At 45.2% G+C, this 27,938-nt stretch overlaps 1 protein-coding gene across 2 annotated transcripts; it reads left to right on the plus strand.

The window, feature by feature from the left end:
* Positions 1-2,965: 2,965 nt before the first annotated feature.
* On the plus strand, positions 2,966-27,299 carry b3galnt2 (beta-1,3-N-acetylgalactosaminyltransferase 2). 2 transcript variants are annotated; one of them, XM_064924524.1, is made up of 12 exons: positions 2,966-3,220; positions 6,414-6,549; positions 8,627-8,727; positions 12,257-12,456; positions 15,586-15,681; positions 15,772-15,882; positions 16,490-16,568; positions 17,478-17,661; positions 20,472-20,597; positions 23,856-24,015; positions 24,784-24,840; positions 25,727-27,299. In XM_064924524.1, the coding sequence occupies exons 1-12, from the start codon at positions 3,121-3,123 to the stop codon at positions 25,865-25,867; spliced, it is 1,491 nt and encodes a 496-aa protein (XP_064780596.1). In that variant the 5' UTR covers positions 2,966-3,120; the 3' UTR covers positions 25,868-27,299. The 2 variants fall into 2 exon arrangements, with proteins under 2 accessions (XP_064780596.1, XP_064780597.1); XM_064924525.1 differs by lacking the exon at positions 20,472-20,597.
* The last annotated feature ends 639 nt before the right edge of the window (positions 27,300-27,938 follow it).

Raw genomic sequence — 27,938 nt, forward strand, 5'->3', positions numbered from 1 at the left:
GTGGCCCGTGGTCCCTTTCTCTATCATATATTTGATTATTTCAATTCATGCACAGTACCAGTCAAAAGTCTGGACACACCTACTCATTCAAGGGTTTTTCTTTATTTTTTAAAACTATTTTCTACATTGTTGAATAGTGAAGACATCCCAACTATGAAATAACACATATGGGAAGCATTGTTTACAAAAATATATGTATTTCACCTTTATTTAACCAGGTAGGCTAGTTAAGAAAACCTTTATTTAACCAGGTAGGCTAGTTGAGAACAAGTTCTCATTTACAACTGTGACCTGGACAAGATAAAGCAAAGCAATGCGACAAAAACAACACCACAGAGTTACACATAAACAGACGTACAGTCAATAACACAATAGATAAATCTCTATACAGTGTGTGCAAATGAAGTCAGGACGTAAGGCAATAAATAGGCCAATAGTGGGGAAGTCATTACACTGTAGCATTTTACACTGGAGTGATAATGTGCAGATGAGGATGTGCAGCTAGAAATACTGGTGTGCAAAAGAGCAGAAAAACAAAAACAACACAGTTACACATGGAATAAACAAAACATATAATACAGTATAAAAATCTATATACAGTATTTGCAAATGAGGTAGGATAAGAGAGATAAGGAAATAAATAGGCCATGGTGGCGAAGTAATTACAATATAGCAATTAAACACTGGAATGGTACATGTGCAGAAGATGAATGCGCAAGTAGAGATAAATAAATACAGTATGGAGATGAGGTAGTTGGATGGGCTATTTACAGATGGGCTATGTACAGGTGCAGTGATCTGTGAGCAGCTCTGACAGCTGGTGCTTAAAGCAAGTGAGGTAGGTAAGAATCTCCAGCTTCAGAGATCTTTGCAGTTCATTCCAGTCATTGGCAGCAGAGAACTGGAAGTCGAGGCGGCCAAAGGAGGAATTGGCTGACCAGTGAGATATACCTGCTGGAGCACGTGCTACGGGAGGGTGCTGCTATGGTGACCAGTGAGCTGAGATAAGGCGGGGACTTTACCTAGCAGAGACTTGTAGGTGACCTGGAGCCAGTGGGTTTGGCAACGAGTATGAAGCGATGGCCAGCCAACGAGAGCGTACAGGTCGCAGTGGTGGGTAATATATGGGGCTTTGGTGACAAATGGATGGCACTGTGATAAACTACATCCAATTTGTTTAGTAGAGTTATGGAGGCTATTTTATAGATGACATCGCCGAAGTCGAGGATCGGTTGGACGGTCAGTTTTACGAGGGTAGTAACCAAAAAAGTGTTAAACAAAACAAAATATATTTTATATTTAAGATTCTTCAAAGTAGCCACCCTTTGCCTTGATGACAGTTTTGCACACTTGTGGCCTTCTCTCAACCAGCTTCATGAGGTAGTCACTTGGAATGCATTTCAATTAACAGGTGTGCCTTGTTAATTTGTGGAATGTCTTTCCTTCTTAATGTGTTTGAGCCAATCAGTTGGGTTGTGACAAGGTAGGGGTGGTTTGTAAGTCGCTCTGGATAAGAGCGTCTGCTAAATGACTTAAATGTAAATGTATACAGACAATAGCCCTATTTGGTAAAATACCAAGTCCATATTATGGCAAGAACAGCTCAAATAAGCAAAGAGAAATGACAGTCCATCATTACTTTAAGACATGAAGGTCCGTCAATGCGGAAAATTTCAGGAACTTTGAACGTTACTTAAAATGCAGTTGCAAAAACCATCAAGCACTATGATGAAACTGGCTTTCATGAGGACCACCAGAGGAAAGGAAGACCCAGTTACCTGCTGCAGAGGTAAGTTCATTAGAGTTAACTGCACCTTAGATTGCAGCCCAAATAAATGCTTCACAGTGTTCAAGTAACAGACACATCTCAACATCAACTGTTCAGAGGAGACTGCAGGAATCGGACCTTCCTGGTCAAATTGCTGCAAAGAAACCACTCCTAAAGGACACCAATAAGAAGAAGAGACTTGCTTGGGCCAAGAAACATGAGCAATGGACATTAGACCGGTGGAAATCTGTCCTTTGGTCTGATGAGTCCAAATTTGAGATATTTGGTTCCAACGGCCGTGTCTTTTTGAGATGCAGAGTAGGTGAACGGATGATCTCCACATGTGTGGTTCCCAGCGTGAAGCATGGAGGAGGAGGTGTGATGGTGCGGGGGTGCTTTGCTGCTGACACTGTCTGTGATTGATTTAGAATTCAAGGCACACAACCAGAATTGTTACCACAGCATTCTGTAGCAATACGCCATCCTTTTTGGTTTGGGTTTAGTGGGACTATCATTTGTTTTTCAACAGGACAATGACCCAACACACCTCCAGGCTGTATAAGGGTTATTTGATCAAGGAGAGTGATGGAGTACTGCATCAGATGACTTGGCCTACTCAATCACCCGACCTCAAACCAATTTAGATGGTTTGCGATGAGATGGACCGCAGAGTGAAGGAAAAGCAGCCAAGAAGTGCTCAGCATATGTGGGAACTCCTTCAAGACTGTTGGGAAAGCATTCCAGGTGAAGCTGGTTGAGAGAATGCCAAGAATGTGCAAAGCTGTCATCAAGGCAAAGGGTGGCTACTTTGAAGAATCTAAAATATTTAGATTTGTTTAACACTTGCTTTGGTTAATACATGATTCCATATGTGTCATTTCATAGTTTTGATGTCTTCACTATTATTATACAATGTAGAAAATAGTCACACACAAAAAAAAAACTTGAATGAGTAGCTCTATCCAAACTTTTGCCTGGTACTGTATATACATGTAACAATAATAGCAATGTTTAAAGATCAGTAATAGCCTACTACTGTATGTTGTAATCTCAATGATAAAATAAGATCACAGGACAGCTCCCAGTTGTACAAATATTTTTTGTTTTAGCGACCTGTGGCGTACTGACTACAGTACTTCATATCCCAGAGAACATAGCGGTTCGATGTCTGCACTTCCATTGGTTGAATGACCATCATCATCAGAACAGGAGCGGAGGCAGACATGAGACATTTAGCACAGAAATGTACAGGAGGCGCATACCGTTTTATGCTACACACAGATAACACCACTACCGGATCCAGTTTATAGCCAGCCCGTTAACCGTTGGAATCTCCACTAAGCGATCCGTCCATGCGAAGCCTAGCCTTGCTTCTAGTACCGTGTGTTGTCGCGGTAGTGGTGCACTTCTGGTTGTGGACAAACAGAGCGACCATCTCGGAGAAAGATTCTGGTACAGTAATGTTTTCTTCAGTCAACTTTTTATCTAGCTGTGTTGAAACCGCTCATTGGAATATACATTGTTTAGTTGGACTAGAAAAGTATAAAACTATACTGAAAATGTTTATACTGTATTTAGTCTCGTGGGTTTCGAAACCACGTCTTTATAGCAATTTAAATAGTGATGAGACCAGAATCACACTCACACTCACAAAATACTCCTGGAGTATTCTTTAGGGGTTCTTCACATTGATACTGGGGGGACACAAGTTCTACAAATAACCTCTTTTAATGGATCCTCGAAGAACCTTTTGGGGTTAACTACCCCCCTCCCCTCGCCTATTATAGTTATTAATAATAATACGCACAACACCATATTTTAGTCCTCCGTTTTTATTATGATTTTAGTGGCAAAGCAGAATTAAAACAATGGCAATATGAGGTAAGCTCCCAGCAGAGCCTCAAGTCCAATGGGTATATCCTCTGCCGTGTTTGATGGTAATGTTCTCCGTATCCACAGCCAGAATGATTTTGCAGTGCCTGGTAATCGAACAGGTTTCCTGTTTATATTCATCAGAGGTGTCGGGAGGGTGAAGTCTGTGAATTCTAAAAATAGTAGTTGTACAGATGATTAACAAAACATGCACACAACAGTATTCATACCTTGGTTTTTGTGGTGAATGTGAAACTGTTTTGCTAATGGTTTTCATACACTTACCTTGTCCATAATGTAGAGGCCTATGGGATATTATTTGAAGAGGTGAGGGAGGATGATGGTACATGTGATCTGCATAGCATACCAATAGACACACCTTTGTATACCTCCTCGTCTGTGTACCTACAGACACAAAAGTGAGTAGTTCAGTCATCTGCACCCAATACATCTAACCTTCCACATATTCGTATAGCCTACATTTTCTCAACTCTTTGTTGATTGATATCCATTGAATTGTGTCCATTTGACTGTTTCTTTAAAAAGATAGATGGTGGTCATAACAAAACAATATTGATTTAAGTCATATAAGGGATACACCTTACCTTAAATGGAGTTCTTTACATTTTTCATTTAAATTACTGCACCTGCTGTCAATCCAAATGTTTGTTGGGCAGTTAGGTTCCTGCAAGAACCCCCCCAGGTAAGGAGGTTCCTTGATGAATCCCACCTCCTATGGGGGTTCTTGGGAGGAACCTTTTTGGTGGCAATTTTCAGAGCCAAGAACCTTAAGGTTCTTCAAATAACTTTGAGGATCTTAGCCGGACCCTTGTTGAACCCCTACTTTTTAGAGTGCAGATCTACCATATTTATATAGAATGTGATATTTACAACACAGCAATACCCATGATACTCTGCGGCAGAACCCCAATACTAGGGTGTTGGGGGACTAAATGAAACTGTGGTTCAAGGTGTTGTACCTTTGTATTCCATGTTATAGAGAAGTTTATCATGAACACACAACTTAGATTTTATGTGGATATAATTTGTCCTTGCTGAGATCTTATTTTCAAATTGTCATACAAGGGTGCAGACAGGTTATCCATGTTAATCCCTAGTCCAGGGTGAGGCGACCCTGTTCCTTGAGGTTTGCTACATTGCGGAACGGTTTGTACTGAACAACACTTATTTTTCCCTCCCAAACGTTCTTGTTTTTTCTTGAACAGATTTTGAGATACTGTACGTTTGCTCTGTTCGGTGGGTGTGCAGTGATGTGAAGCATTGAGTCATGTTTTTAAAGGGCAACGGTTCATTTGGAATTCACTACCCAACCTATCCAGTAAAACACAGTTTCCATTCAATGAAACGTTCAATTACGTTGTGATGTACTGAACGCAGCCCTGACCAACTGAGCTAATTGATCAGTTCAGTGATTGCAGAAATTCAACACACCTGGTCTTCCAGTTTTGGTTAAATCAGAAATCCATACAGAAATGGTTTGTCGAGATCTGTGTGGAAGAACTTGACTGGCCTGCACAGAGCCCTGACCTCAACCCCATCTGTATGTGACCAAGAACATTTGGTTTGATCTAATCCCTTTGGGATGAGTCGGATTGCTGAATTCCAGCTTTGCAGAGATCGGCCACAGGTTTATTGGCAAGAATACAATTCAGTACTTTGCTAAAAGTTGCCCAGAATCAAGTTTTGTCCAATTTCTCAAGATAGGGTGGTCATATTGTTATGATGTTTTCAGGGCTGATGTAGAACACATATTCAGATAAAAGTAAAAAGGATACATTCAAATGCGGATTTATACAAATTGGGCACTTAATATGCAAATCGGGTAGTGTGGAATACAGTAATTTATGGTAGGGTGGTTATATTTTCTGTTATTTTCTTCCACAAACAAATAGAACATTGTACAGCATAAAAACATTGAGCATGACATCCAGACATATCCTCCAACATCTCATACAGTCAAATACTATCTCACAAGCTACAGTACAACACTAAATGGGTTCACAAGCTACAGTACAGAACTAAATGGGTTGACAAGCTACAGTACAGAACTAAATGGGTTGACAAGCTACAGTACAGAACTAAATGGGTTGACAAGCTACAGTACAGAACTAAATGGGTTCACAAGCTACAGTACAGAACTAAATGGGTTCACAAGCTACAGTACAGAACTAAATGGGTTCACAAGCTACAGTACAACACTAAATGCATTCACAAGCTACAGTACAGAACTAAATGCGTTCACAAGCTACAGTACAGAACTAAATGGGTTCACAAGCTACAGTACAGACCTAAATGGGTTCACAAGCTACAGTACAGAACTAAATGGGTTCCCCGTCAGTAGACTAGCTTGGTGTCCTTGCTGGCGGGGTGCCAGCTTTTAAGTCCAATTTGCCCCATTTTAGAAAATCGACCCGTTGGAGTTGCAAATCGACCCATTAGAGGTGCAAATCGACCCATTAGAGGTGCAAATCGACTCATTAGCGATGCACATCGACCCGTCGGAGGTGCGCATCGACCCGTCGGAGGTGCGCATCGACCCGTCGGAGGTGCGCATCTCGTCATAAGTGGCAACAAACTCTCCTCTCCCGCTGGTGGCAGGACTTCATAGCCATCTGCTTTAGGAAGTTATTTTGCAGGTCTGAATATAATGGAGACTAGGTTTTAAAATGGACTGTCTATACGTGGTTCACATTTGACATAAACCCGCCTTTCCCTTTGCCTTGCATTTACCTGTATGGTGATGATTCAACAGATGAGGACTCGGCAGCATCTCCCTGTGGTGAGGTGCTGGTGGGGGTGTTGTCTGCCAGGCATCACTATGATCTCAGACAGGCTATAAGAGAGACGTGGTTGGGATACCTCCAGGACCATACACACTACCAACGCAGGTATGGACCATAGACGTACACTACATGTGCGTTTATATACATTGGTCTGAGTGGGGATACTGGTCAAAAGTAGTCCACTAATATAAGGGACAGGGTCCCATTTGGGATACAGGCAGAATTATCTATACATGTGTGATACAGAAGGAGTGAGATGACCTTTTAGCAAACCATAGTAACCATGGTAACTGAAGAGTAGTGCCTTCGTGAAATGATTGGGTCTGAAATGGCACCCTATTCCCTATATAGTGCACTACTTTAGATCAGGGCCCTATGGCACCCTATTCCCTACATAGTGCACTATTAGGGTCTCTGGCCAAAAGTAGTGTAATATACAGAGCATTCAGAAAGTATTCAGACCCCTTGACCTTTTCAACATCTTGTTATGTTTCAGCCTTATTCTAAAATGGATTAAATTATTATTTTTTTCATCATCTATCTACACACAATACCCCATAATGACATCACGATACCCCATAATGACATCACGATACCCCATAATGACATCACGATACCCCATAATGACATCACGATACCCCATAATGACAAAGCAAAAACGTTTTTAGACATTTTGGCAAATGTATTAATAATAAAACCGGATACCTTAAATGTTCAGACCCTTTGCTATGAGACTCTAAATTGAGCTCAGGTGCTTCCTGTTTCCATAGAAACATCTCAAGGATGATCAACAACTTCATTGGAGTCCACCTGTGGTCAATTAAATTGATTGGACATGATTTGGAAAGGCACACACCTGTCTATACAAGGTCCCACAGTTGACAGTGCATGTCAGAGCAAAAACCAAGACATGAGGTTGAAGAAATTATCCGTAGAGCTCAGAGACAGGATTGTGTTAAGGCACAGATCTGGGGAAAGGTACCAAAACATTTCTGCAGCATTGAAGGTCCCCAAGAACACAGTGGCCTCCATCATTCTTAAATGGAAGAGGTTTGGAAACACCAAGACTCTTCCTAGAGCTGGCCGCCCGGCCAAACTGAGCAACCGGGGGGACGGGACCAAGAACTCAATGGTCACTCTGACAGCGCCCCAGAGTTCCTCTGTGAAGATGGATGAACCTTGCAGAAGGACAACCATCTCTGCAGCACTCCACCAATCAGGCATTTATGGTAGAGTGGCCAGACGGAAGCCACTCCTCAGTAAAAGGCACATGACCGCCTGTTTGGAGTTTGCCAAAAGTCACCTAAAGACTCTGACCATGAGAAACAAGATTCTCTGGTCTGATGAAACCAAGATTGAACTCTTTGGCCTGAATGCCAAGCATCATGTCTGGAGGAAACCTGGCACCATCCCTATGGTGGTGGTGGCAGCATCATGCTGTGGGGATGTTTTTCAGTGGCAGGGACTGGGAGACTAGTCAGGATTGAGAGAAAGATGAACAGAGCGAAGTACAGAGAGATCCTTGATGAAAACCTGCGTGCTCAGGACCTCAGACTGGGGTGAAGGTTCACCTTCCAACAGGACAACGACCCTAAGCACACAGTCAAGACAACACAGGAGTGGCTTCAGGACAAGTCTCTGAGTGGCCCAGCCAGATCCCGGACTTAAACCTGATTGAACATCACTGGAGATACCTGAGAATAGCTGTGCAGCAACGCTCCCCATCCAACCTGACAGAGCTTGAGAGGATCTGCAGAGAAGAATGGGAGAAACTCCCCAAATACAGGTGTGCCAAGCTTGTAGCGTCATACCCAAGAAGACTCCAGGCTGTAATCGCTGCCAAAGGTGCTTCAACAATGTACTGAGTTTAGGGTCTGAATATTTATGTAAATGTGATATTTCAGTTATTTATTTTATACATTTCTCAATGTCATTATGGGGTATTATGTGTAGATTGAGATTTTTTTATGTTCTTTATCAATTTTCGAATGAGGCTGTAATGTAAAACAAAAGGCGTGGATACGGTCAAGGGGTCTGAATACTTTCTGACTGCTCTGTACCATGTGGAAGCCTGAAACTCATCCGAGGAGCTAGAATAAGAGGAGGGATGACTGTTTATATGGTGTTTTGTTACATACAGGTATAGTGTTATGGTGTGTTTTACTGTGGTGTTGTGTTTCAGGGTGCAAGTGAAGTTTATCATTGGGAAACGCGGCTGTCCTATTCCAGAGGAGGACAGAGAGGATCCCTACTCATGTTCCCTCTTGAACCTCACAGACCCAGGTAGGACCTCACAACCCCCGAATATTGATATAAAACCCATCATACTGAAGTAACCTTGGGAGTCACGCGACGATGTGTTGTGTGGTCGTCCCACTAGGACTCAGGAAACCATGCAGTTTATTAAACTACAGATTAAATAAGTTCTGACGGACTTCACAGTGGGGTGAAAAGAGCCTGGTGATGATCTAGATGCTCCTTTATAATAAATATCTGGGGTCTTATTCAGGTGACATGATGATCTAGATGCTCCTTTATAATAAATATCTGGGGTTTTATTCAGGTGACATGATGATCTAGATGCTCCTTTATAATAAATATCTGGGGTTTTATTCAGGTGACATGATGATCTAGATGCTCCTTTATAATAAATATCTGGGGTCTTATTCAGGTGACATGATGATTGATGCTCCTTTATAATAAATATCTGGGGTTTTATTCAGGTGACATGATGATCTAGATGCTCCTTTATAATAAATATCTGGGGTCTTGATGATCTAGATGCTCCTTTATAATAAATATCTGGGGTCTTATTCAGGTGACATGATGATCTAGATGCTCCTTTATAATAAATATCTGGGGTCTTATTCAGGTGACATGATGATCTAGATGCTCCTTTATAATAAATATCTGGGGTCTTATTCAGGTGACATGATGATCGATGCTCGACTGCTGTTGGGACAAATACAAATATTCTCTCTCTCTCGTCTACAATAATCAGTCTTACCGTGGACTGATGAACATCAAGGCTTTTAGAGATACTTTTGTAACCCTTTCCAGCTTTATGCAAGTCAACAATTCTTCATCTTAGGTCTTCTGAGATCTCTTCTGTTCGAGGCAGGGTTCACCTCAGACAATGCTTCTTGGGAATAACAAACTCACATTTTGTGAGTTTTTATTTTATTTTTATAGGGCAAGGCAGCTCTAACCAACATCTCCAATCTCGTCTCATTGATTGGACTCCAGGTTAACTGACTCCTGACTCCAATTAGCTTGTGGAGAAGTCATTAGACTAGGGGGGGTGCACATACTTTCCCCAACGTACACTGTGAATGTTTAAATGACGTATTAAATTATAGACAAGAAGTTTAAGCAGATTATGTTTGTCTATTGTTGTGACTTAGATGAAGATCAGATTCAACATGTTTATGTTCCTGTGATATTCAACACAATTTGAAAGCAGTTTGCTACAAGAAATGTGGATTATAATTCATGGACATTTTACAGAGCATTCGGAAAGTATTCAGACCCCTTTCCTTCTTCCACATTCTGTTACGTTACAGCCTTATTCTAAAATGGATTCAATGAAATGTTTTCCTCATCAATCTACACACAATACCCCATAATGACATCACAATACCCCATAATGACATCACAATACCCCATTAATGACATCACAATACCCCATTAATGACATCACAATACCCCATTAATGACATCACAATACCCCATTAATGACATCACAATACCCCATTAATGTGCAAATAAACGTCTTATTACATCAGCATTCAGACCCTTTGTTAAGAGACTTGAAAATGGGCTCCGGTGCAACCTGTATCTATTGATCATCCCTGAGATGTTTCAACAACGTGGTTGGAATCGGCCGGTGGTACATTCAATTGATTGGGCATGATTTGGAAAGGTGCATACCTGTCTATATAAACTCCAAGCCACGAGGTCAAAAGGGATTGTTCAGTAGAGCTCAGAGACAGGATTGTGTTGCTTATGTTTGCATAAAACAATATCCCATAATGACAAAACAAAAATGTATGTAAACTGAAATATCACATTTAACATTGACTCTTGACTCAGTACTTTGTTGAAGCACCTTTTGGCAGTGATTTCAGCCTGGAGACTTCTTGGGTATGATGCTACAAGCTTGGTACACCTGTATTTGGGAAGCTGTCAGTTTGGATGGGTAGTGTCGCTGCAGATATTTTCAGGTCTCTCCAGAGATGTTAGACCGTGTTCAAGTCCGGGCCCTGACTAGTATCCCAGTCCCTGCTGCTGGAAAACATCCCCACAGCATGATGCTGCCACCACCATGCTTCACCGTAGGGATGGTGCCAGGTTTCCTCCAGACGTGACGCTTGGCATTCAGGCCAAAGAGTTCAATCGTGTTTCTCATGGTCAGAGAATCTTGTTTCTCATGGTCAGAGTACTTTAGTGTCTTTTGTGTCTATAGGCAAATCCAAGCGGACTATCATGTTCCTTTTACTGAGGAGTGGCTTCCATCTGGCCACTCTACCATAAAGACCTGATTGGTGGAGTGCTGCAGAGATTGTTGTCCTTCTGGAAGGTTCTCCCATCTCCACAGAGGAACTCTGGAGCGCTGTCAGAGTGGCCATTGGCTTCTTGGTCACCTCTCTGACCAAGGCCCTTCTCCCCCAATTGATCAGTTTGGCCGGGCGGCCAGCTCTAGGAATAGTCTTGGTGGTTCCAAACTTCGTCCATCTAAGAATGATGGAGGCCTCTGTGTTTTTGGGGACATTCAATGCTGCAGACATTTCCCCCAGATCTGTGCCTCGACACAATCCTGTCTCTGAGCTCTACGGATAATTTCTTCAACCTCATGACTTGGTTTTTGCTCTGACATGCACTGCCAACTGTAGGACCTTTTTCTATAGACAGGTGTGTGCCTTTCCAAATAATGTCCAAGCAATTGAATGTACCACAGGTGGACTCCAATCAAGTTGTAGAAACATCTCAAGGATGATCAATGGAAACAGGATGCACCTGAGCTCAATTTCGAGTCTCATAGCAAAGTGTCTGAGTACTTATGTAAATAAGGTATCCGTTTTTTATTTTTAATACATTTGCCAAAATGTCTAAAAATGTGTGTTTGCTTTTGTGTGTAGATTGATGATGAACAGTATTGATTTAATCTATTTTAGAATAAGGCTGTAACGTAACAAAGTCAAGGGGTCTGAATACTTTCCGAATGCCCTGTATAATAAACCTGCTCCCTTTCAGTGTTTTTGGGTGGGTGTGGGCTGTTCTTTATCTTCTCTGGGGGGAGTAGAGACAATACTTTAGATTCACCCCGTGTCTCTCTCCGTCCGCTTTGTCTCTCTCTCCGTGTCTCTATTTGTCTGTCTGTCTCTCTCCGCCTGTCTGTCTGTCTCTCTCCGCCTGTCTGTTTGTCTCTCTGTCTCTCTCCGCCTGTCTGTCTGTCTGTCTCTCTCCGCCTGTCTGTCTGTCTCTCTCCACTTTGTCTCTTTGTCTGTCTCTCTCCACTTTGTCTCTTTGTCTGTCTCTCTCCGTCCGCTTTGTCTCTCTCTCCGTGTCTCTATTTGTCTGTCTGTCTCTCTCCGCCTGTCTGTCTGTCTCTCTCCGCCTGTCTGTCTGTCTCTCTCCGCCTGTCTGTCTGTCTGTCTGTCTCTCTCCGCCTGTCTGTCTGTCTCTCTCCACTTTGTCTCTTTGTCTGTCTCTCTCCACTTTGTCTCTTTGTCTGTCTCTCTCCACTTTGTCTCTTTGTCTGTCTCTCTCCGCCTGTCTGTCTGTCTCTCTCCACTTTGTCTCTCTGTCTCAGCTCCAGGACAGGATACGGAGATGGAGCTGGTGGAGGTGTCTGACCCGTCTGTCCTTGTCCCTGGGGAGGTCTCCTCTGTGGCCCTGGACTTTAAGGTCCTCCACCCCCTAGTCATCACCAGGTTGGGGGTGTTCCCTACTGGACCTCACATGGAGATAGAGGGGAATGTCACCGTCAGGCTGCTGCAGCTGGAACAACAGGTAGTGTGGAGCCTGGCAGCAGAACCCAACAGTAGAACACCAGAACCCGACAGCAGAACCCAACAGCAGAAGAGTAGCACTCGACAGTAGAAGAGTAGCACCCGAGAACCCTGGAAGAGTAGAACCCTGGAAGAGTAGAACCCTGGAAGAGTAGAACCCTGGAAGAGTAGAACCCTGGAAGAGTAGAACCCTGGAAGAGTAGAACCCTGGAAGAGTAGAACCCTGGAAGAGTAGAACCCTGGAACAGAACAGTAGACCACAGATCAAGGAGAATGTCACCATCAGGCTGTGAGTGAAGTCATACTGTATAAATCATAATCACGACAGTTGTGATGGAAACGGGTAGTTTCGCTACAATTTTATACATGCGAACAGACAATTTGTTCGTTCGACATGTTGGGATCTTTTTGTGTTTAAATTAATTATGTTTTCGCTTTGTCATTATGGGGTTGTGTGTGTGTGTGTGTGTGTATTATCCATTGTGGAATAAGTCTGTAACGTTACAATGAGGAAAAAGTCCAGGGGTCTGAATATCTACCGAAGGCACTGTACATACAGCATTTTATATGGTTTATATTGTACATAGTGAACTTGAGGTGGTTGAGGGAGTGGCTTTTATTGGTAGACGGGAAGCGTTTGTATTGCCTTAAATATAGTATTAAGTCCATGGCAAAAATATGTATGCTAGCAGAATAGTTCATATCTCTATGTCTGTTGATTAGTAATGTTGTGTTTCCAGGTCTAATTTAGCATGTCTGGTAAAGGCTCAAACCTCTTCCAACTAAAATGAGCTCCAAAAAAAAGTGAATTATGACAAAAACATTTTGTTTGTGTGACTAGCAATAAAACGTCAAAATATAGACCCGTTCCAATTCAGCGAGTTGTCAAAGGAGACAACCAGGTGTCGGTTGGGTCATTGTAATGCAACACAATCCATTCTAAAATATTAGACACACCTCTTGCTCGCCTTTGGTGAGTTAAGGCCATTCTACTCCGTCGGTTTTTAGACAGAATACCGCAGCCACACCCACCTTGTATTGCTTGTTATTACGACGTTTTAGAAAGTATAGTTTGTCTAAGGATGACTTTTAAACATTGCTTGCTGGGTATTCTCAGTAGAAACGTAATAATAACCCTCGTGACGGTGCTGGCGGCCAGGGCTTCCCTCGTGACAGCGCTGGAGGCCAGGGCTTCCCTCGTGACGGCGCTGGCGGCCAGGGCTTCCCTCGTGACGGTGCTGGCGGCCAGGGCTCTCCAAACTGCCGCCAGCGGAGCGTGCTTTGTTCCCTTGTTGAAATGTTTGTTGTTGCTTCCACAAGTTAAAATGGGTATTTGTTAAATCCATATTAGTTGCTAGCGTTTCACCATTCCCTTACCTTTTTTTTATTTCAACGTTAAAATACATTTCTGAATCACGTTTGATACAGGTTCCGTTTTCATTTGTCTTTTCGTACTTTCAGTGGGTTCAATGCTTATAGTGCATGAGCGTTCGCAACACTCACGACGTAGAAGTTCAGATTTTTATTTCGGTAACACGTAGGCCTATTTGTGTGCTGTTTCGTCCTGAGAAATTCTCCGTCTTCACTGAACGCAGGCGCGTACATGTACCTGGTGTGGCCAAATGTTTCTAAGTTCCCATTTTGGGATGTTCTGGTCAGTTCACGTTTGGCAACTCATTGGGAAGGCTGTGTTTGGGCCTAAGAGTCCCCACCTTTGCCTTTATGGGTAGGACAGGTTTTTCCTAATAAGAGGCCTTTTCTGTTGATTGCTGACATTTTAAAGTCAGAAATATAATATACTTTTATCACAAGCGCTGTGGAATTGAAGCCAGCCACGTGTTGAACCTGGTCCCGTCCTGAATCGTTGTCCTTGGGACTGCTGTCAGGCTCCTGTTTTACAATTGGAAAGAATGTTTTTTTTTCCATTTGTGGGTGTGGTGGAGACGAATTCCTTATGACGTGGATATGGACTCTGAGTGTAGCTGTTCGTGGACTCGGAGTGTAGCTGTTCTCTGAGTTGAGTCTGTCCGCCAGATAACTTATTGAACGTCAAACTCCTGCTGGTGGTAGGAATTTATAGAGCTGAGGGAAAGCAAAACATATCAAGCAGAGGAATATTTTTGTGTACTGAGCAGTAGACCAGCAGCAGCAGTAGACCAGCAGCAGCAGTAGACCAGCAGCAGCAGTAGACCAGCAGCAGCAGTAGACCAGCAGCAGCAGTAGACCAGCAGCAGCAGTAGAAGACCAGCAGCAGCAGTAGAAGACCAGCAGCAGTAGAAGACCAGCAGCAGTAGAAGACCAGCAGCAGCAGTAGACCAGCAGCAGTAAGGCTCTAGAATAGTAGAGCAGCAGCAGACCAGCAGCAGTAGAGCAGCAGAGCAGCAGTAGAGGAGGAGCAGCAGCAGCAGACCAGCAGCAGTAGACCAGCAGCAGCAGTAGACCAGCAGCAGCAGTAGACCAGCAGCAGCAGTAGACCAGCAGCAGTAATGCTCTAGAATAGTAGAGCAGCAGCAGACCAGCAGCAGTAGAGCAGCAGAGCAGCAGCAGAAGACCAGCAGTAGACCAGCAGCAGCAGTAGACCAGCAGCAGTAAGGCTCTAGAATAGTAGAGCAGCAGCAGACCAGCAGCAGTAGACCAGCAGCAGCAGCAGACCAGCAGCAGCAGTAGACCAGCAGCAGCAGTAGACCAGCAGCAGTAGACCAGCAGCAGTAAGGCTCTAGAATAGTAGAGCAGCAGCAGCAGACCAGCAGCAGCAGACCAGCAGCAGCAGCAGACCAGCAGCAGCAGTAGACCAGCAGACCAGCAGCAGCAGTAGACCAGCAGCAGCAGCAGACCAGCAGCAGTAGAGCAGCAGACCAGCAGCAGCAGACCAGCAGCAGTAGACCAGCAGCAGCAGCAGACCAGCAGCAGTAGAGCAGCAGACCAGCAGCAGCAGACCAGCAGCAGTAGAGCAGCAGACCAGCAGCAGCAGACCAGCAGCAGTAGACCAGCAGCAGCAGTAGAGCAGCAGACCAGCAGTAGAGCAGCAGACCAGCAGTAAGGCTCTAGAATAGTAGAGCGTACTGGATACAGAAGGTGAATCTCCAAAGTATGTTGTTGATTCCTCAACCACTTCCTCTGTGTGTGGCAGGAGGCAGTGTTGACGGCCTGCTTCAGCCCGCTCAGTCCTGGGACAAGTCTGAATGGTGTGTGGCACAAACCAGTGGAGTGGTTCATTCTGCCCAAGGTGAGGTTTACGTCATGGTGAAGTCTCTAAACAGAGAATACTAATAGGGAATTGTCTGACTGGACTGTCATGTCCTTCTCTCCTGTCCAGGGCTTTGAGGGGACTCTGGTCTGGGAGAGTCCTGACTTAGCTGGTCTGACTACGGTCAACACATCCCGGGTGAAGCTGAACAACGGGGGAGGGGTCCTCAAGTTTTCCTCTGTACCTAATAGCTTCCCATTCTTTTTCACAGATATGCTACACTTTGTGTTTGTTCAATAGTCTTTAAAATATGACAACAGCTAAATCTAGCAATATTCCACAGTTAAATCTCCTGCAAATGTTCATGTGACAGAAATGTATCGTCTCCAATCTCTCTCCTGTGTGTCGACAATCTCTCTCTCTCTCACTGTCTCTGTCTTCTCTCTCTTTTCTCTCTCTCTTTTCTCTCGCTCTCTTTTCTCTCTCTCTCTTTTCTCTCGCTCTCTTTTCTCTCGCTCTCTTTTCTCTCGCTCTCTTTTCTCTCGCTCTCTTTTCTCTCTCTCTCGCTCTTTTCTCTCTTCTCTCTGTCTCTGTTTCTCTCTCTCTCCTTTCTCTCTTCTCTCTGTCTCTGTTTCTCTCTCTCTCCTCTCTGTTTCTCTCGCTGTCTTTTCTCTCGCTCTCTCTTTTCTCTCTCCTCTCCTCTCTTTTCTCTCTCCTGTGTGTGTGTCGACACACAATCTCTCTCTCTCTCTCTCTCTCTCTCTCTCTCTCTCTCTCTCTCTCTCTCTCTCTCTCTCTCTCTCTCTCTCTCTCTCTCTCTCTCTCTCTCTCGTGTGTGACGTTACAGATCGATGAGGGGATGTTGCCTCACAGGAGTGCTCTGGGCTTCCCAGGGTTGGCTGGAGGGTTCACCTTCAAAATCCATGGTGAGTCCAGTCCAATGGCGTGTGACTTCAGAACCAATCAATATACCCATTCATGGTCTTTGTGTTTAGACCAATCAATATAATAGACACGGTGAGAAGGAGAAGAGTTCATGCAGAAAATAAACAAACATTGTGGGCCTTTGTCAAAAGTAGTGCACTATATCGGGCATAGGCTGCCATAGCACTCTGGTCTAAAGTAGTGCACTATGTAGGGAATAGGGTGCCATAGGGCACTGGTCTAAAGTAGTGCACTATATCGGGCATAGGGTGCCATAGGACTCTGGTCTAAAGTAGTGCACTGTGTAGGGAATATGGTGCCATTTTGGACGTATCCCTTCTCTCTTATCACCCAGGATGCACCAGAACTCAATGTAGGATCTGCTTCTTCTATACTGGATCTATTTGTCTTTTCTTTCTCTGTTGGTATGTCTACTATTCTCTCATTGTTTCTCCTCCTAGACATGGCCTGTATGTCTTCTATTCTCTCGTTGTTTCTCCTCCTAGACATGGCCTGTATGTCTTCTATTCTCTCATTGTTTCTCCTCCTAGACATGGCCTGCATGTCTTCTATTCTCTCATTGTTTCTCCTCCTAGACATGGCCTGTATGTCTTCTATTCTCTCATTGTTTCTCCTCCTAGACATGGCCTGTAGGTCTTCTATTCTCTCATTGTTTCTCCTCCTAGACATGGCCTGTATGTCTTCTATTCTCTCGTTGTTTCTCCTCCTAGACATGGCCTGCATGTTTTCTATTCTCTCGTTGTTTCTCCTCCTAGACATGGCCTGTATGTCTTCTATTCTCTCATTGTTTCTCCTCCTAGACATGGCCTGTAGGTCTTCTATTCTCTCATTGTTTCTCCTCCTAGACATGGCCTGCATGTCTTCTATTCTCTCATTGTTTCTCCTCCTAGACAATGCCTCCCTGTGGGAGGTGCTGCATGGCCGACAGGGGCGGATCCAGAGTCACGGCACCAGACTGCAGATGGAGGACAGGTCTCTGGAGCAGGAGGGACTGCGATATGGAGACATAGTGTTTGTGGATGTAGTAGATACATACAGGAACGTGCCTTCTAAACTACTGCAGTTCTACAAGTGGTACGTACTCAGTGTGACTCTGGTCTAACCTCGCAACTACACTGCGAGAGTCGTGGTCTCCCTCTGTTAGCGTGGTTTTTGATCTGCTACACAAGTAACATGGAAATGGACACAAATCTTATAGTTTGGCTCTGCTGCTCGGGGCTGCTCTGGGCTGCTCTGGGCTACTCTGGGCTGCTCTGGACTACTGTACATCTATTCTTAAGCCTCTTGCACACCAAGGACGATTTTCTTTTCCAAAAATATTTGCATGAACTTGGTGAGGATTTATTTTTTATTTTTTATGATGGTCCATCGCTGGAAGACAGTTTCTCAATTTCACCATTGATGTAAAAGCAGGAAACAGAGTCCTTCTGGAGGGACACCATTGAGGCCCTATAGTCCACTACTGTAGTTAGCTGAAAGGAATCAATTATGAAATTAAGTTCATACGAAAAAATCAGACTTGGTTTAAAAAGCTCTTTACTGGCTCTGCTACTCAGTGAATCTGTAAATTATCAAATATAAATGATACATACCATGCTACTGTCCCCGGCCTGACGCTGCCGTCCCCGGCCTGACGCTGCCGTCCCCGGCCTGACGCTGCCGTCCCCGGCCTGACGCTGCCGTCCCCGGCCTGACGCTACCGTCCCCAGCCTGACGCTGCCTGGGGACGACAGTATCAGCATTTGTGGGTTCGATTACAGGCTCAAAATGGTCAGAAACAAAGCACTTTCTTCCGAAACTCGTCAGTCTATTCCTGTTCTGAGAAATGAAGGCTATTCCATGGGAGAAATATCCAAGAAACTGAAGATCTCCTACAACGCTGTGTACTACTCCCTTCACAGAACAGAGCAAACTGTCTCTAACCAGAATAGGAAGAGGATTGGGAGGCCCCGGTGCACAACTGAGCAAGAGGACAAGTACATTAGTGTCTAGTTTGAGAAACAGACGCCTCACAAGTCCTCAACTGGCAGATTAATTAAATAGGACCCTCAAAACACCAGTCTCACCGCCAACAGTGAAGAGACGACTCCGGGATGCTGGCCTGCTTGGCAGAGTTGCAAAGAAAAAGCTAAATCTCAGACTGGCCAATAAAAATAAAAGATAAAGACAGGCAAAAGAATACAGACCCTGGACAGAGGAAGATTGGAAAACCGTGTTATACAAATCTACGTTGTTGAGGTGCTCGGATCACAAAGAAGAACATTCGTGAGATGCAGATAAGATGCTGGAGGAGTGAACCATCTGTCAAGCCTGGTGGAGGCAATGTGATGGTCTGGTGGAGGCAATGTGATGGTCTGGGGGAGGCAATGTGATGGTCTGGTGGAGGTGGAGGCAATGTGATGGTCTGGTGGAGGTGGAGGCAATGTGATGGTCTGGGGGAGGCAATGTGATGGTCTGGGGGAGGCAATGTGATGGTCTGGGGGAGGCAATGTGATGGTCTGGTGGAGGCAATGTGATGGTCTGGTGGAGGCAATGTGATGGTCTGGTGGAGGCAATGTGATGGTCTGGTGGAGGCAATGTGATGGTCTGGTGGAGGCAATGTGATGGTCTGGTGGAGGCAATGTGATGGTCTGGTGGTTCTTTGGTGGTGGTAAAGTGGGAGATTTGTACAGGGTCAAAGGGATCTTGAAGAAGGAAGGCCATCACTCCATTTTGCAACGCTAATCCATACCCTGTGGACGATGCTGAATTGGAGCCAATTTCCTCCTACAACAGGACAATGACCCAAAGCACATCTCCAAACTATGCAATAACTATTTAGGGTAGAAGCAGTCAGCTGGTATTCTGTCTATAATGGAGTGGCCAGCACAGTCACCAGATCTCAACCTTATTGAGCTGTTGTGGGAGCAGCTTGACCGTGTGGTACGTAAGAAGTGCCCATCAAGCCAATCCAATTTGTGGGCGGGGCTTCAGGAAGCATGGGGTGAAATCTCTTCAGATTACCTCAACAAATTGACAACTAGAACGCCAAAGGTCTGCAAGGCTGTAATTGATGCAAATGGAGGATTCTTTTACGAAAGCAAAGTTTGAAGGACACAATTGTTATTTCAATTCAAAATCATTATTTATAACCTTTGATATATTTCCGATTCATTTTGCAACTCATTTCATGTATGACATTTCTAAGTGACCACAAACTTTTGAATGGTAGTGTGATTATGTTGTCTTGACAGGTGGGTTAATTCATGATCTGTTGTCTGATAGGTGGGTTGATTCATGGTCTGTTGTCTGATAGGTGGGTTGATTCATGATCTGTTGTCTGATAGGTGGGTTGATTCATGATCTGTTGTCTGATAGGTGGGTTGATTCATTATCTGTTGTCTGATAGGTGGGTTGATTCATTATCTGTTGTCTGATAGGTGGGTTGATTCATGGTCTGTTGTCTGATAGGTGGGTTGATTCATGGTCTGTTGTCTGATAGGTGGGTTGATTCATGATCTGTTGTCTGATAGGTGGGTTGATTCATGATCTGTTGTCTGATAGGTGGGTTGATTCATTATCTGTTGTCTGATAGGTGGGTTGATTCATTATCTGTTGTCTGATAGGTGGGTTGATTCATGGTCTGTTGTCTGATAGGTGGGTTGATTCATGGTCTGTTGTCTGATAGGTGGGTTGATTCATGGTCTGTTGTCTGATAGGTGGGTTGATTCATGGTCTGTTGTCTGATAGGTGGGTTGATTCATGGTCTGTTGTCTGATAGGTGGGTTGATTCATGGTCTGTTGTCTGATAGGTGGGTTGATTCATGGTCTGTTGTCTGATAGGTGGGTTGATTCATGATCTGTTGTCTGATAGGTGGGTTGATTCATGATCTGCTGTTTTATAGGTCGGTGGGAAACGCTGCGTTTGATCTGCTCCTGAAGACGGATGATGATTGTTATATTGACGTGGACAAGGTTTTAATGAAGATCGACCACAAGGGCCTGAAGAGACACAACTTCTGGTGGGGGAAGTGAGTACTGTACGGATACAGTGTGGTAGATGGTGTGTCTGTCTGGATACAGACACGGTGTGGTAGACGGTGTCTGGATACAGACACGGTGTGGTAGACGGTGTCTGGATATGTTGGATGTCTTTGGATGGGAAATCTGTTCCTAGATCAGCACTCCCCTGGTCCGTCCTGTAGTAGCTGAGTATATATTGGGGCGGCAGGTAGCCTAGTGGTTAGAGTGTAGGGGCGGCAGGTAGCCTAGTTAGAGAGTAGGGGCGGCAGGTAGCCTAGTGGTTAGAGTGTAGGGGAGGCAGGTAGCCTAGTGGTTAGAGAGTAGGGACGGCAGGTAACCTAGTGGTTAGAGCGTAGGGACGGCAGGTAGCCTAGTGGTTAGAGCGTAGGGGAGGCAGGTAGCCTAGTGGTTAGAGCGTAGGGGAGGCAGGTAGCCTAGTGGTTAGAGCGTAGGGGCGGCAGGTAGCCTAGTGGTTAGAGCGTAGGGGAGGCAGGTAGCCTAGTGGTTAGAGCGTAGGGGAGGCAGCGAGCCTAGTGGTTAGAGCGTAGGGGCGGCAGGTAGCCTAGTGGTTAGAGCGTAGGGGCGGCAGGTAGCCTAGTGGTTAGAGCGTAGGGGAGGCAGGTAGCCTAGTGGTTAGAGCGTAGGGGAGGCAGGTAGCCTAGTGGTTAGAGCGTAGGGACGGCAGGTAGCCTAGTGGTTAGAGCGTAGGGGAGGCAGGTAGCCTAGTGGTTAGAGCGTAGGGGAGGCAGGTAGCCTAGTGGTTAGAGCGTAGGGAGGCAGGTAGCCTAGTGGTTAGAGCGTAGGGGAGGCAGGTAGCCTAGTGGTTAGAGCGTAGGGGAGGCAGGTAGCCTAGTGGTTAGAGCGTAGGGGAGGCAGGTAGCCTAGTGGTTAGAGCGTAGGGGAGGCAGGTAGCCTAGTGGTTAGAGCGTAGGGGAGGCAGGTAGCCTAGTGGTTAGAGCGTAGGGGAGGCAGGTAGCCTAGTGGTTAGAGCGTAGGGGAGGCAGGTAGCCTAGTGGTTAGAGCGTAGGGGAGGCAGGTAGCCTAGTGGTTAGAGCGTAGGGGAGGCAGGTAGCCTAGTGGTTAGAGCGTAGGGGAGGCAGGTAGCCTAGTGGTTAGAGCGTAGGGGAGGCAGGTAGCCTAGTGGTTAGAGTGTAGGGACGGCAGGTAGTCTAGTGGTTAGAGTGTAGGGTCGGCAGGTAGCCTAGTGTTTGGAGCGTTGGGCCAGTAACCGAAAGGTTACTGGATTGAATCCCCGACATGACAAGGTAAAAATCTGTCGTTCTGCCCCTGAACAGGGCAGTTAACCCACTGTTCCCCGGTAGGCCGTCATTGTAAATAAGTATTTGTTCTTAACTGATGTGCCTCGTTAAATAAAGGTTTAAACCAGGGGATAACTGCCTACAGCCTAGACAGTTCTCCAGACTCATTTCACTCAGAGCAGCTCCTAGTTAGATAAAGGTTTAACCAGGGGATAACTGCCTACAGCCTAGACAGTTCTCCAGACTCATTTCACTCAGAGCAGCTCCTAGTTAGATAAAGGTTTAAACCAGGGGATAACTGCCTACAGCCTAGACAGTTCTCCAGACTCATTTCACTCAGAGCAGCTCCTACCTAGTTAGATAAATTCAGATTCCAGCCTAATCATATGGAGGTAGTTCTGCTGAGTAAGATCTGATGCAGATGGTGGACCGCATTGGGTGTGTCTGTCTGTGTGTCTGTCTGCCTGTTGGTCTGTTGTTCTTCCTACTGTTAGACAGCTAGGTGGTGGACCGCATTGGGAAGTGTCTGTCTGCCTGTCTGTCTGTTGTTCTTCCTACTGTTAGACAGCTAGGTGGTGGACCACATTGGGAAGTGTCTGTCTGCCTGTCTGTCTGTTGTTCTTCCTACTGTTAGACAGCTAGGTGGTGGACCGCATTGGGAAGTGTCTGTCTGCCTGTCTGTCTGTTGTTCTTCCTACTGTTAGACAGCTAGGTGGTGGACCACATTGGGAAGTGTCTGTCTGCCTGTCTGTCTGTTGTTCTTCCTACTGTTAGACAGCTAGGTGGTGGACCGCATTGGGAAGTGTCTGTCTGCCTGTCTGTCTGTTGTTCTTCCTACTGTTAGACAGCTAGGTGGTGGACCGCATTGGGAAGTGTCTGCCTGTCTGTCTGTTGTTCTTCCTACTGTTAGACAGCTAGGTGGTGGACCGCATTGGGAAGTGTCTGTCTGTCTGTCTGTTGTTCTTCCTACTGTTAGACAGCTAGGTGGTGGACCGCATTGGGAAGTGTCTGTCTGCCTGTCTGTCTGTTGTTCTTCCTACTGTTAGACAGCTAGGTGGTGGACCGCATTGGGAAGTGTCTGCCTGTCTGTCTGTTGTTCTTCCTACTGTTAGACAGCTAGGTGGTGGACCGCATTGGGAAGTGTCTGTCTGCCTGTCTGTCTGTTGTTCTTCCTACTGTTAGACAGCTAGGTGGTGGACCGCATTGGGAAGTGTCTGTCTGCCTGTCTGTCTGTTGTTCTTCCTACTGTTAGACAGCTAGGTGGTGGACCGCATTGGGAAGTGTCTGTCTGCCTGTCTGTCTGTTGTTCTTCCTACTGTTAGACAGCTAGGTGGTGGACCGCATTGGGAAGTGTCTGTCTGCCTGTCTGTCTGTTGTTCTTCCTACTGTTAGACAGCTAGGTGGTGGACCGCATTGGGAAGTGTCTGTCTGCCTGTCTGTCTGTTGTTCTTCCTACTGTTAGACAGCTAGGTGGTGGACCGCATTGGGAAGTGTCTGTCTGCCTGTCTGTCTGTTGTTCTTCCTACTGTTAGACAGCTAGGTGGTGGACCGCATTGGGAAGTGTCTGTCTGCCTGTCTGTCTGTTGTTCTTCCTACTGTTAGACAGCTAGGTGGTGGACCGCATTGGGAAGTGTCTGCCTGTCTGTCTGTTGTTCTTCCTACTGTTAGACAGCTAGGTGGTGGACCGCATTGGGAAGTGTCTGTCTGCCTGTCTGTCTGTTGTTCTTCCTACTGTTAGACAGCTAGGTGGTGGACCGCATTGGGAAGTGTCTGTCTGCCTGTCTGTCTGTTGTTCTTCCTACTGTTAGACAGCTAGGTGGTGGACCGCATTGGGAAGTGTCTGTCTGCCTGTCTGTCTGTTGTTCTTCCTACTGTTAGACAGCTAGGTGGTGGACCGCATTGGGAAGTGTCTGTCTGCCCGTCTGTCTGTTGTTCTTCCTACTGTTAGACAGCTAGGTGGTGGACCGCATTGGGAAGTGGGTCAGTCTGATGTTCTTTCTTTCCCAGTTTCCGTCAGAGCTGGGCGGTGGACCGCATTGGGAAGTGGCAGGAGCTAGAATACGCCAGTCCAGCCTACCCGGCCTTCGCCTGCGGCTCGGGGTACGTGGCCTCCAGGGACCTCGTCCAATGGCTGGCCAGCAATGCAGAGCAACTCAAGGCCTACCAGGTACCCGGACCACATGGCACCAAACACTTTCAAAAAGAAAGGATGACCAAGGCACTCTTCATATAATTAATTAAAATGCCTTTATTTGTATGGCATGTTCAATAGAAACAACGTTTTAAAAATCCGGGGGGGATTTCTCACCCTTCCTGTAGGGTTGTGATTGGTCCAATTGCCTGTCATCTAGTGGACATTTTGCTCAATTGTCCTCAGCTCAATGTTTAGACTGTTGTTGTTCATGTTTTGTTGTGTTCTAATGTACTATGGAATATATAGCTTTCTTATTCTTGACACTTCTCCCAGTCATATTTAAGGTTAGAACTACCTGTCTAAGTGTTCTGATACTTCTAGTTGGGAGTTGTATTTTTATGATAACATAGCTACAGCATTTCACTTTTTAATGTGTATAGTATTGTTTACTAGGTATGTCCAATCAATTGTGTAACCTCTCCCTCTTCTAATTGGAAAAGCTGTTCACAAGAGGACATTGTTATTTCTTTGTACTCTCTGACGAAGGTTCATGCAGCCGAAACGCATCGGATTTTTAAAACTTTGTTTCTATTGAACATGCCATACAAATAAAGGCATTTTAATTAATTATATGAAGAGTGCCTTGGTCCTCCTTTCTTTTTGAATGTACCCCTTTTACCAAAGAGCACCTTCTGTCCACCACAATGTACTATTGTGTACCTTAGTAGCGCTTCCCTTCCTCTTTCTACCAGAAAAGCAAGGCACCATTGGAGACTCATAATGTGTTACGTGTTGTTTCAGGGGGAAGATGTGAGCATGGGGATCTGGATGGCTGCTGTTGGACCACAGAAATACCAGGTAAAGAACCAGATGACACTAGTATAGTAGAAATACCAGGTAAAGAACCAGATGACACTAGTATAGTAGACATACCAGATGACACTAGGTATAGTAGAAATACCAGGTAAAGAACCAGATGACACGACTATAGTAGACATACCAGATGACACTAGTATAGTAGAAATACCAGGTAAAGAACCAGATGACACTACTATAGTAGAAATACCAGGTAAAGAACCAGATGATACAACTATAGTAGAAATACCAGGTAAAGAACCAGATGCCACTAGTATAGTAGAAATACCAGGTAAAGAACCAGATGACACTAGTATAGTAGACATACCAGATGACACTAGTATAGTAGAAATACCAGGTAAAGAACCAGATGACACTAGTATAGTAGACATACCAGATGACACTAGTATAGTAGAAATATCTGGTAAATAACCAGATGACACTAGTATAGTAGACATACCAGATGACACTAGTATAGTAGAAATACCAGGTAAATAACCAGATGACACTAGTATAGTAGAAATACCAGGTAAAGAACCAGATGACACTAGTATAGTAGAAATATCAGGTAAATAACCAGATGACACTAGTATAGTAGACATACCAGATGACACTAGTATAGTATAAATATCTGGTAAATAACCAGATGACACTAGTATAGTAGACATACCAGGTAAAGAACCAGATGACATGACTATAGTAGAAATAGCAGGTAACATAGTATGGTAGCCTACCTGAAAATAGTCACCCTAACCAACAAGCTCGTGTTATTCTTGTCTTTCACCTTGGTTGTTAACACGAATGCCAGTTAGCATTGATCGACCTTAATAAACCTAACCCTAATTGTCTGACTGTTGTCTGATGGTTGTTGTTGTTGTCCTCTCCCCAGGATGCAGGCTGGCTGTGTGAGAAGGACTGCTACCAGGACATGCTGTCGTCGCCCCAACACTCCCCCGAGGAGCTCCGCTCGCTCTGGGCTAGGAAGAGGGCCTGCGGGGACCCCTGTGGATGTCCCTGGGGACACAGCTAACATTAGCTAACAGTCTGGGATGGTAGTTAGCTAACATTCTGGGCAGGTAGTTAGCTAACATTCTGGGCAGGTAGTTAGCTAACATTCTGGGCAGGTAGTTAGCTAACATTCTGGGCAGGTAGTTAGCTAACATTCTGGGCAGGTAGTTAGCTAACATTCTGGGCAGGTAGTTAGCTAACAGTCTGGGCAGGTAGTTAGCTAACAGTCTGGGCATGTAGTTAGCTAACAGTCTGGGCAGGTAGTAAGCTAACGGTCTGGGAGGGAAGTTAGCTAACGGTCTGGGAGGGTAGTTAGCTAACGGTCTGGGAGGGTAGTTAGCTAACGGTCTGGGAGGGTAGTTAGCTAACGGTCTGGGAGGGTAGTTAGCTAACGGTCTGGGAAGGTAGTTAGCTAACGGTCTGGGAAGGTAGTTAGCTAACGGTCTGGGAAGGTAGTTAGCTAACGGTCTGGGAAGGTAGTTAGCTAACGGTCTGGGAAGGTAGTTAGCTAACGGTCTGGGAAGGTAGTTAGCTAACGGTCTGGGAGGGTAGTTAGCTAACGGTCCGGGCGGGTGGTCCGGGCGGGTAGTTGGCTAGCTAACGGCCCGGGCGGGTAGTTGGCTAGCTAACGGCCCGGGCGGGTAGTTGGCTAGCTAACGGCCCGGGCGGGTAGTTGGCTAGCTAACGGCCCGGGCGGGTAGTTGGCTAGCTAACGGCCCGGGCGGGTAGTTGGCTAGCTAACGGCCCGGGCGGGTAGTTGGCTAGCTAACGGCCCGGGCGGGTAGTAACCTGTTCACTGCAAACAAGAGCGTTGTTGAACACAACTCTAGGTATCATCGTCTCAGTAGGATTGCTGATCTAGGAACCGGTCCCTCCTATCCGTGTTAACTTATTAATTATGATCTAAAAGGCTAAGCTGATCCTAGACCAGCACTCCGAGACGCTTGACACATACAGCCCCTGGTCTCTGCAGTGTATAAAACATTAGGAACACCTTCCTAATATTGAGTTGCACCTGTTCAAAAGCACTTAAATATTTTGTCTTGCCCATTCACCCTCTGAATTGCACACATACGCAATCCATGTCTGAAATATCTCAAGGATAAAAAATCATTCTTCAACCTGTCTCCTCTCCTTCATCTACACTGGTTGAAGTGGATTTAACAAGTGACATCAATCAGGGATCATAGCTTTCACCTGGATTCACCTGTTTAGCCTGTCAAGGTAAGAGCAGGTATACCTAATGTTTTGTACACTGTGTCTATTTCAACGCTGAGGACTTCAGTGATTGACGGGGATACTGGTTTCAGGTTTCTGAACAGTGACATTTCCTGTCAAAAGGCAGGATGCCATCGTAACCAAATGTAAAGTGCTGAATGATGTGGGAGAGACACGGTTGACCATGTTACGGTTCATTCTACTGGTGTTATTTAGTAAATTATTCTCCCAAACTACTCCTCATCGTCAAGCCTCGTCAGTTTTTGTAGATTTCAAACCAACACCGAGTTTGTCCCACATGACCGCCTATATTGCCCATCAAGTGCACAAGTTTAGACCAGAACCCCCTATATTACCCATCAAGTGCACTAGTTTAGACCAGAACCCCCTATATTACCCATCTAGTGCACTAGTTTAGACCAGAACCCCCTATATTACCCGTCTAGTGCACTAGTTTAGACCAGAGCCCCCTATATTACCCATCTAGTGCACTAGTTTAGACCAGAGCCCCCTATATTACCCATCTAGTGCACTAGTTTAGACCAGAACCCCCTATATCACCCGTCTAGTGCACTAGTTTAAACCAGAACCCCTTATATTACCCATCTAGTGCACTAGTTTAGACCAGAGCCCCCTATATTACTCATCTAGCGCACTAGTTTAGACCAGAACCCCCTATATTACCCGTCTAGTGCACTCGTTTCGATGTATTTGGGACACGGACAGGGTGTGAAACGATGTACAGTAATGTACCAATCCATTGGTGGTTTTATTGTATTGTCAGGCACCACATGCAAACGACTGTAATCCAAAAGGGATTTTATCTTTCACCTGAGAATGATCTCAATGAATTTGTTCAACACATTTTTATAGAT

The sequence above is a fragment of the Oncorhynchus masou genome, chromosome 18, assembly GCF_036934945.1.
Source record: "Oncorhynchus masou masou isolate Uvic2021 chromosome 18, UVic_Omas_1.1, whole genome shotgun sequence".
Classification (NCBI taxonomy): domain Eukaryota; kingdom Metazoa; phylum Chordata; class Actinopteri; order Salmoniformes; family Salmonidae; genus Oncorhynchus; species Oncorhynchus masou.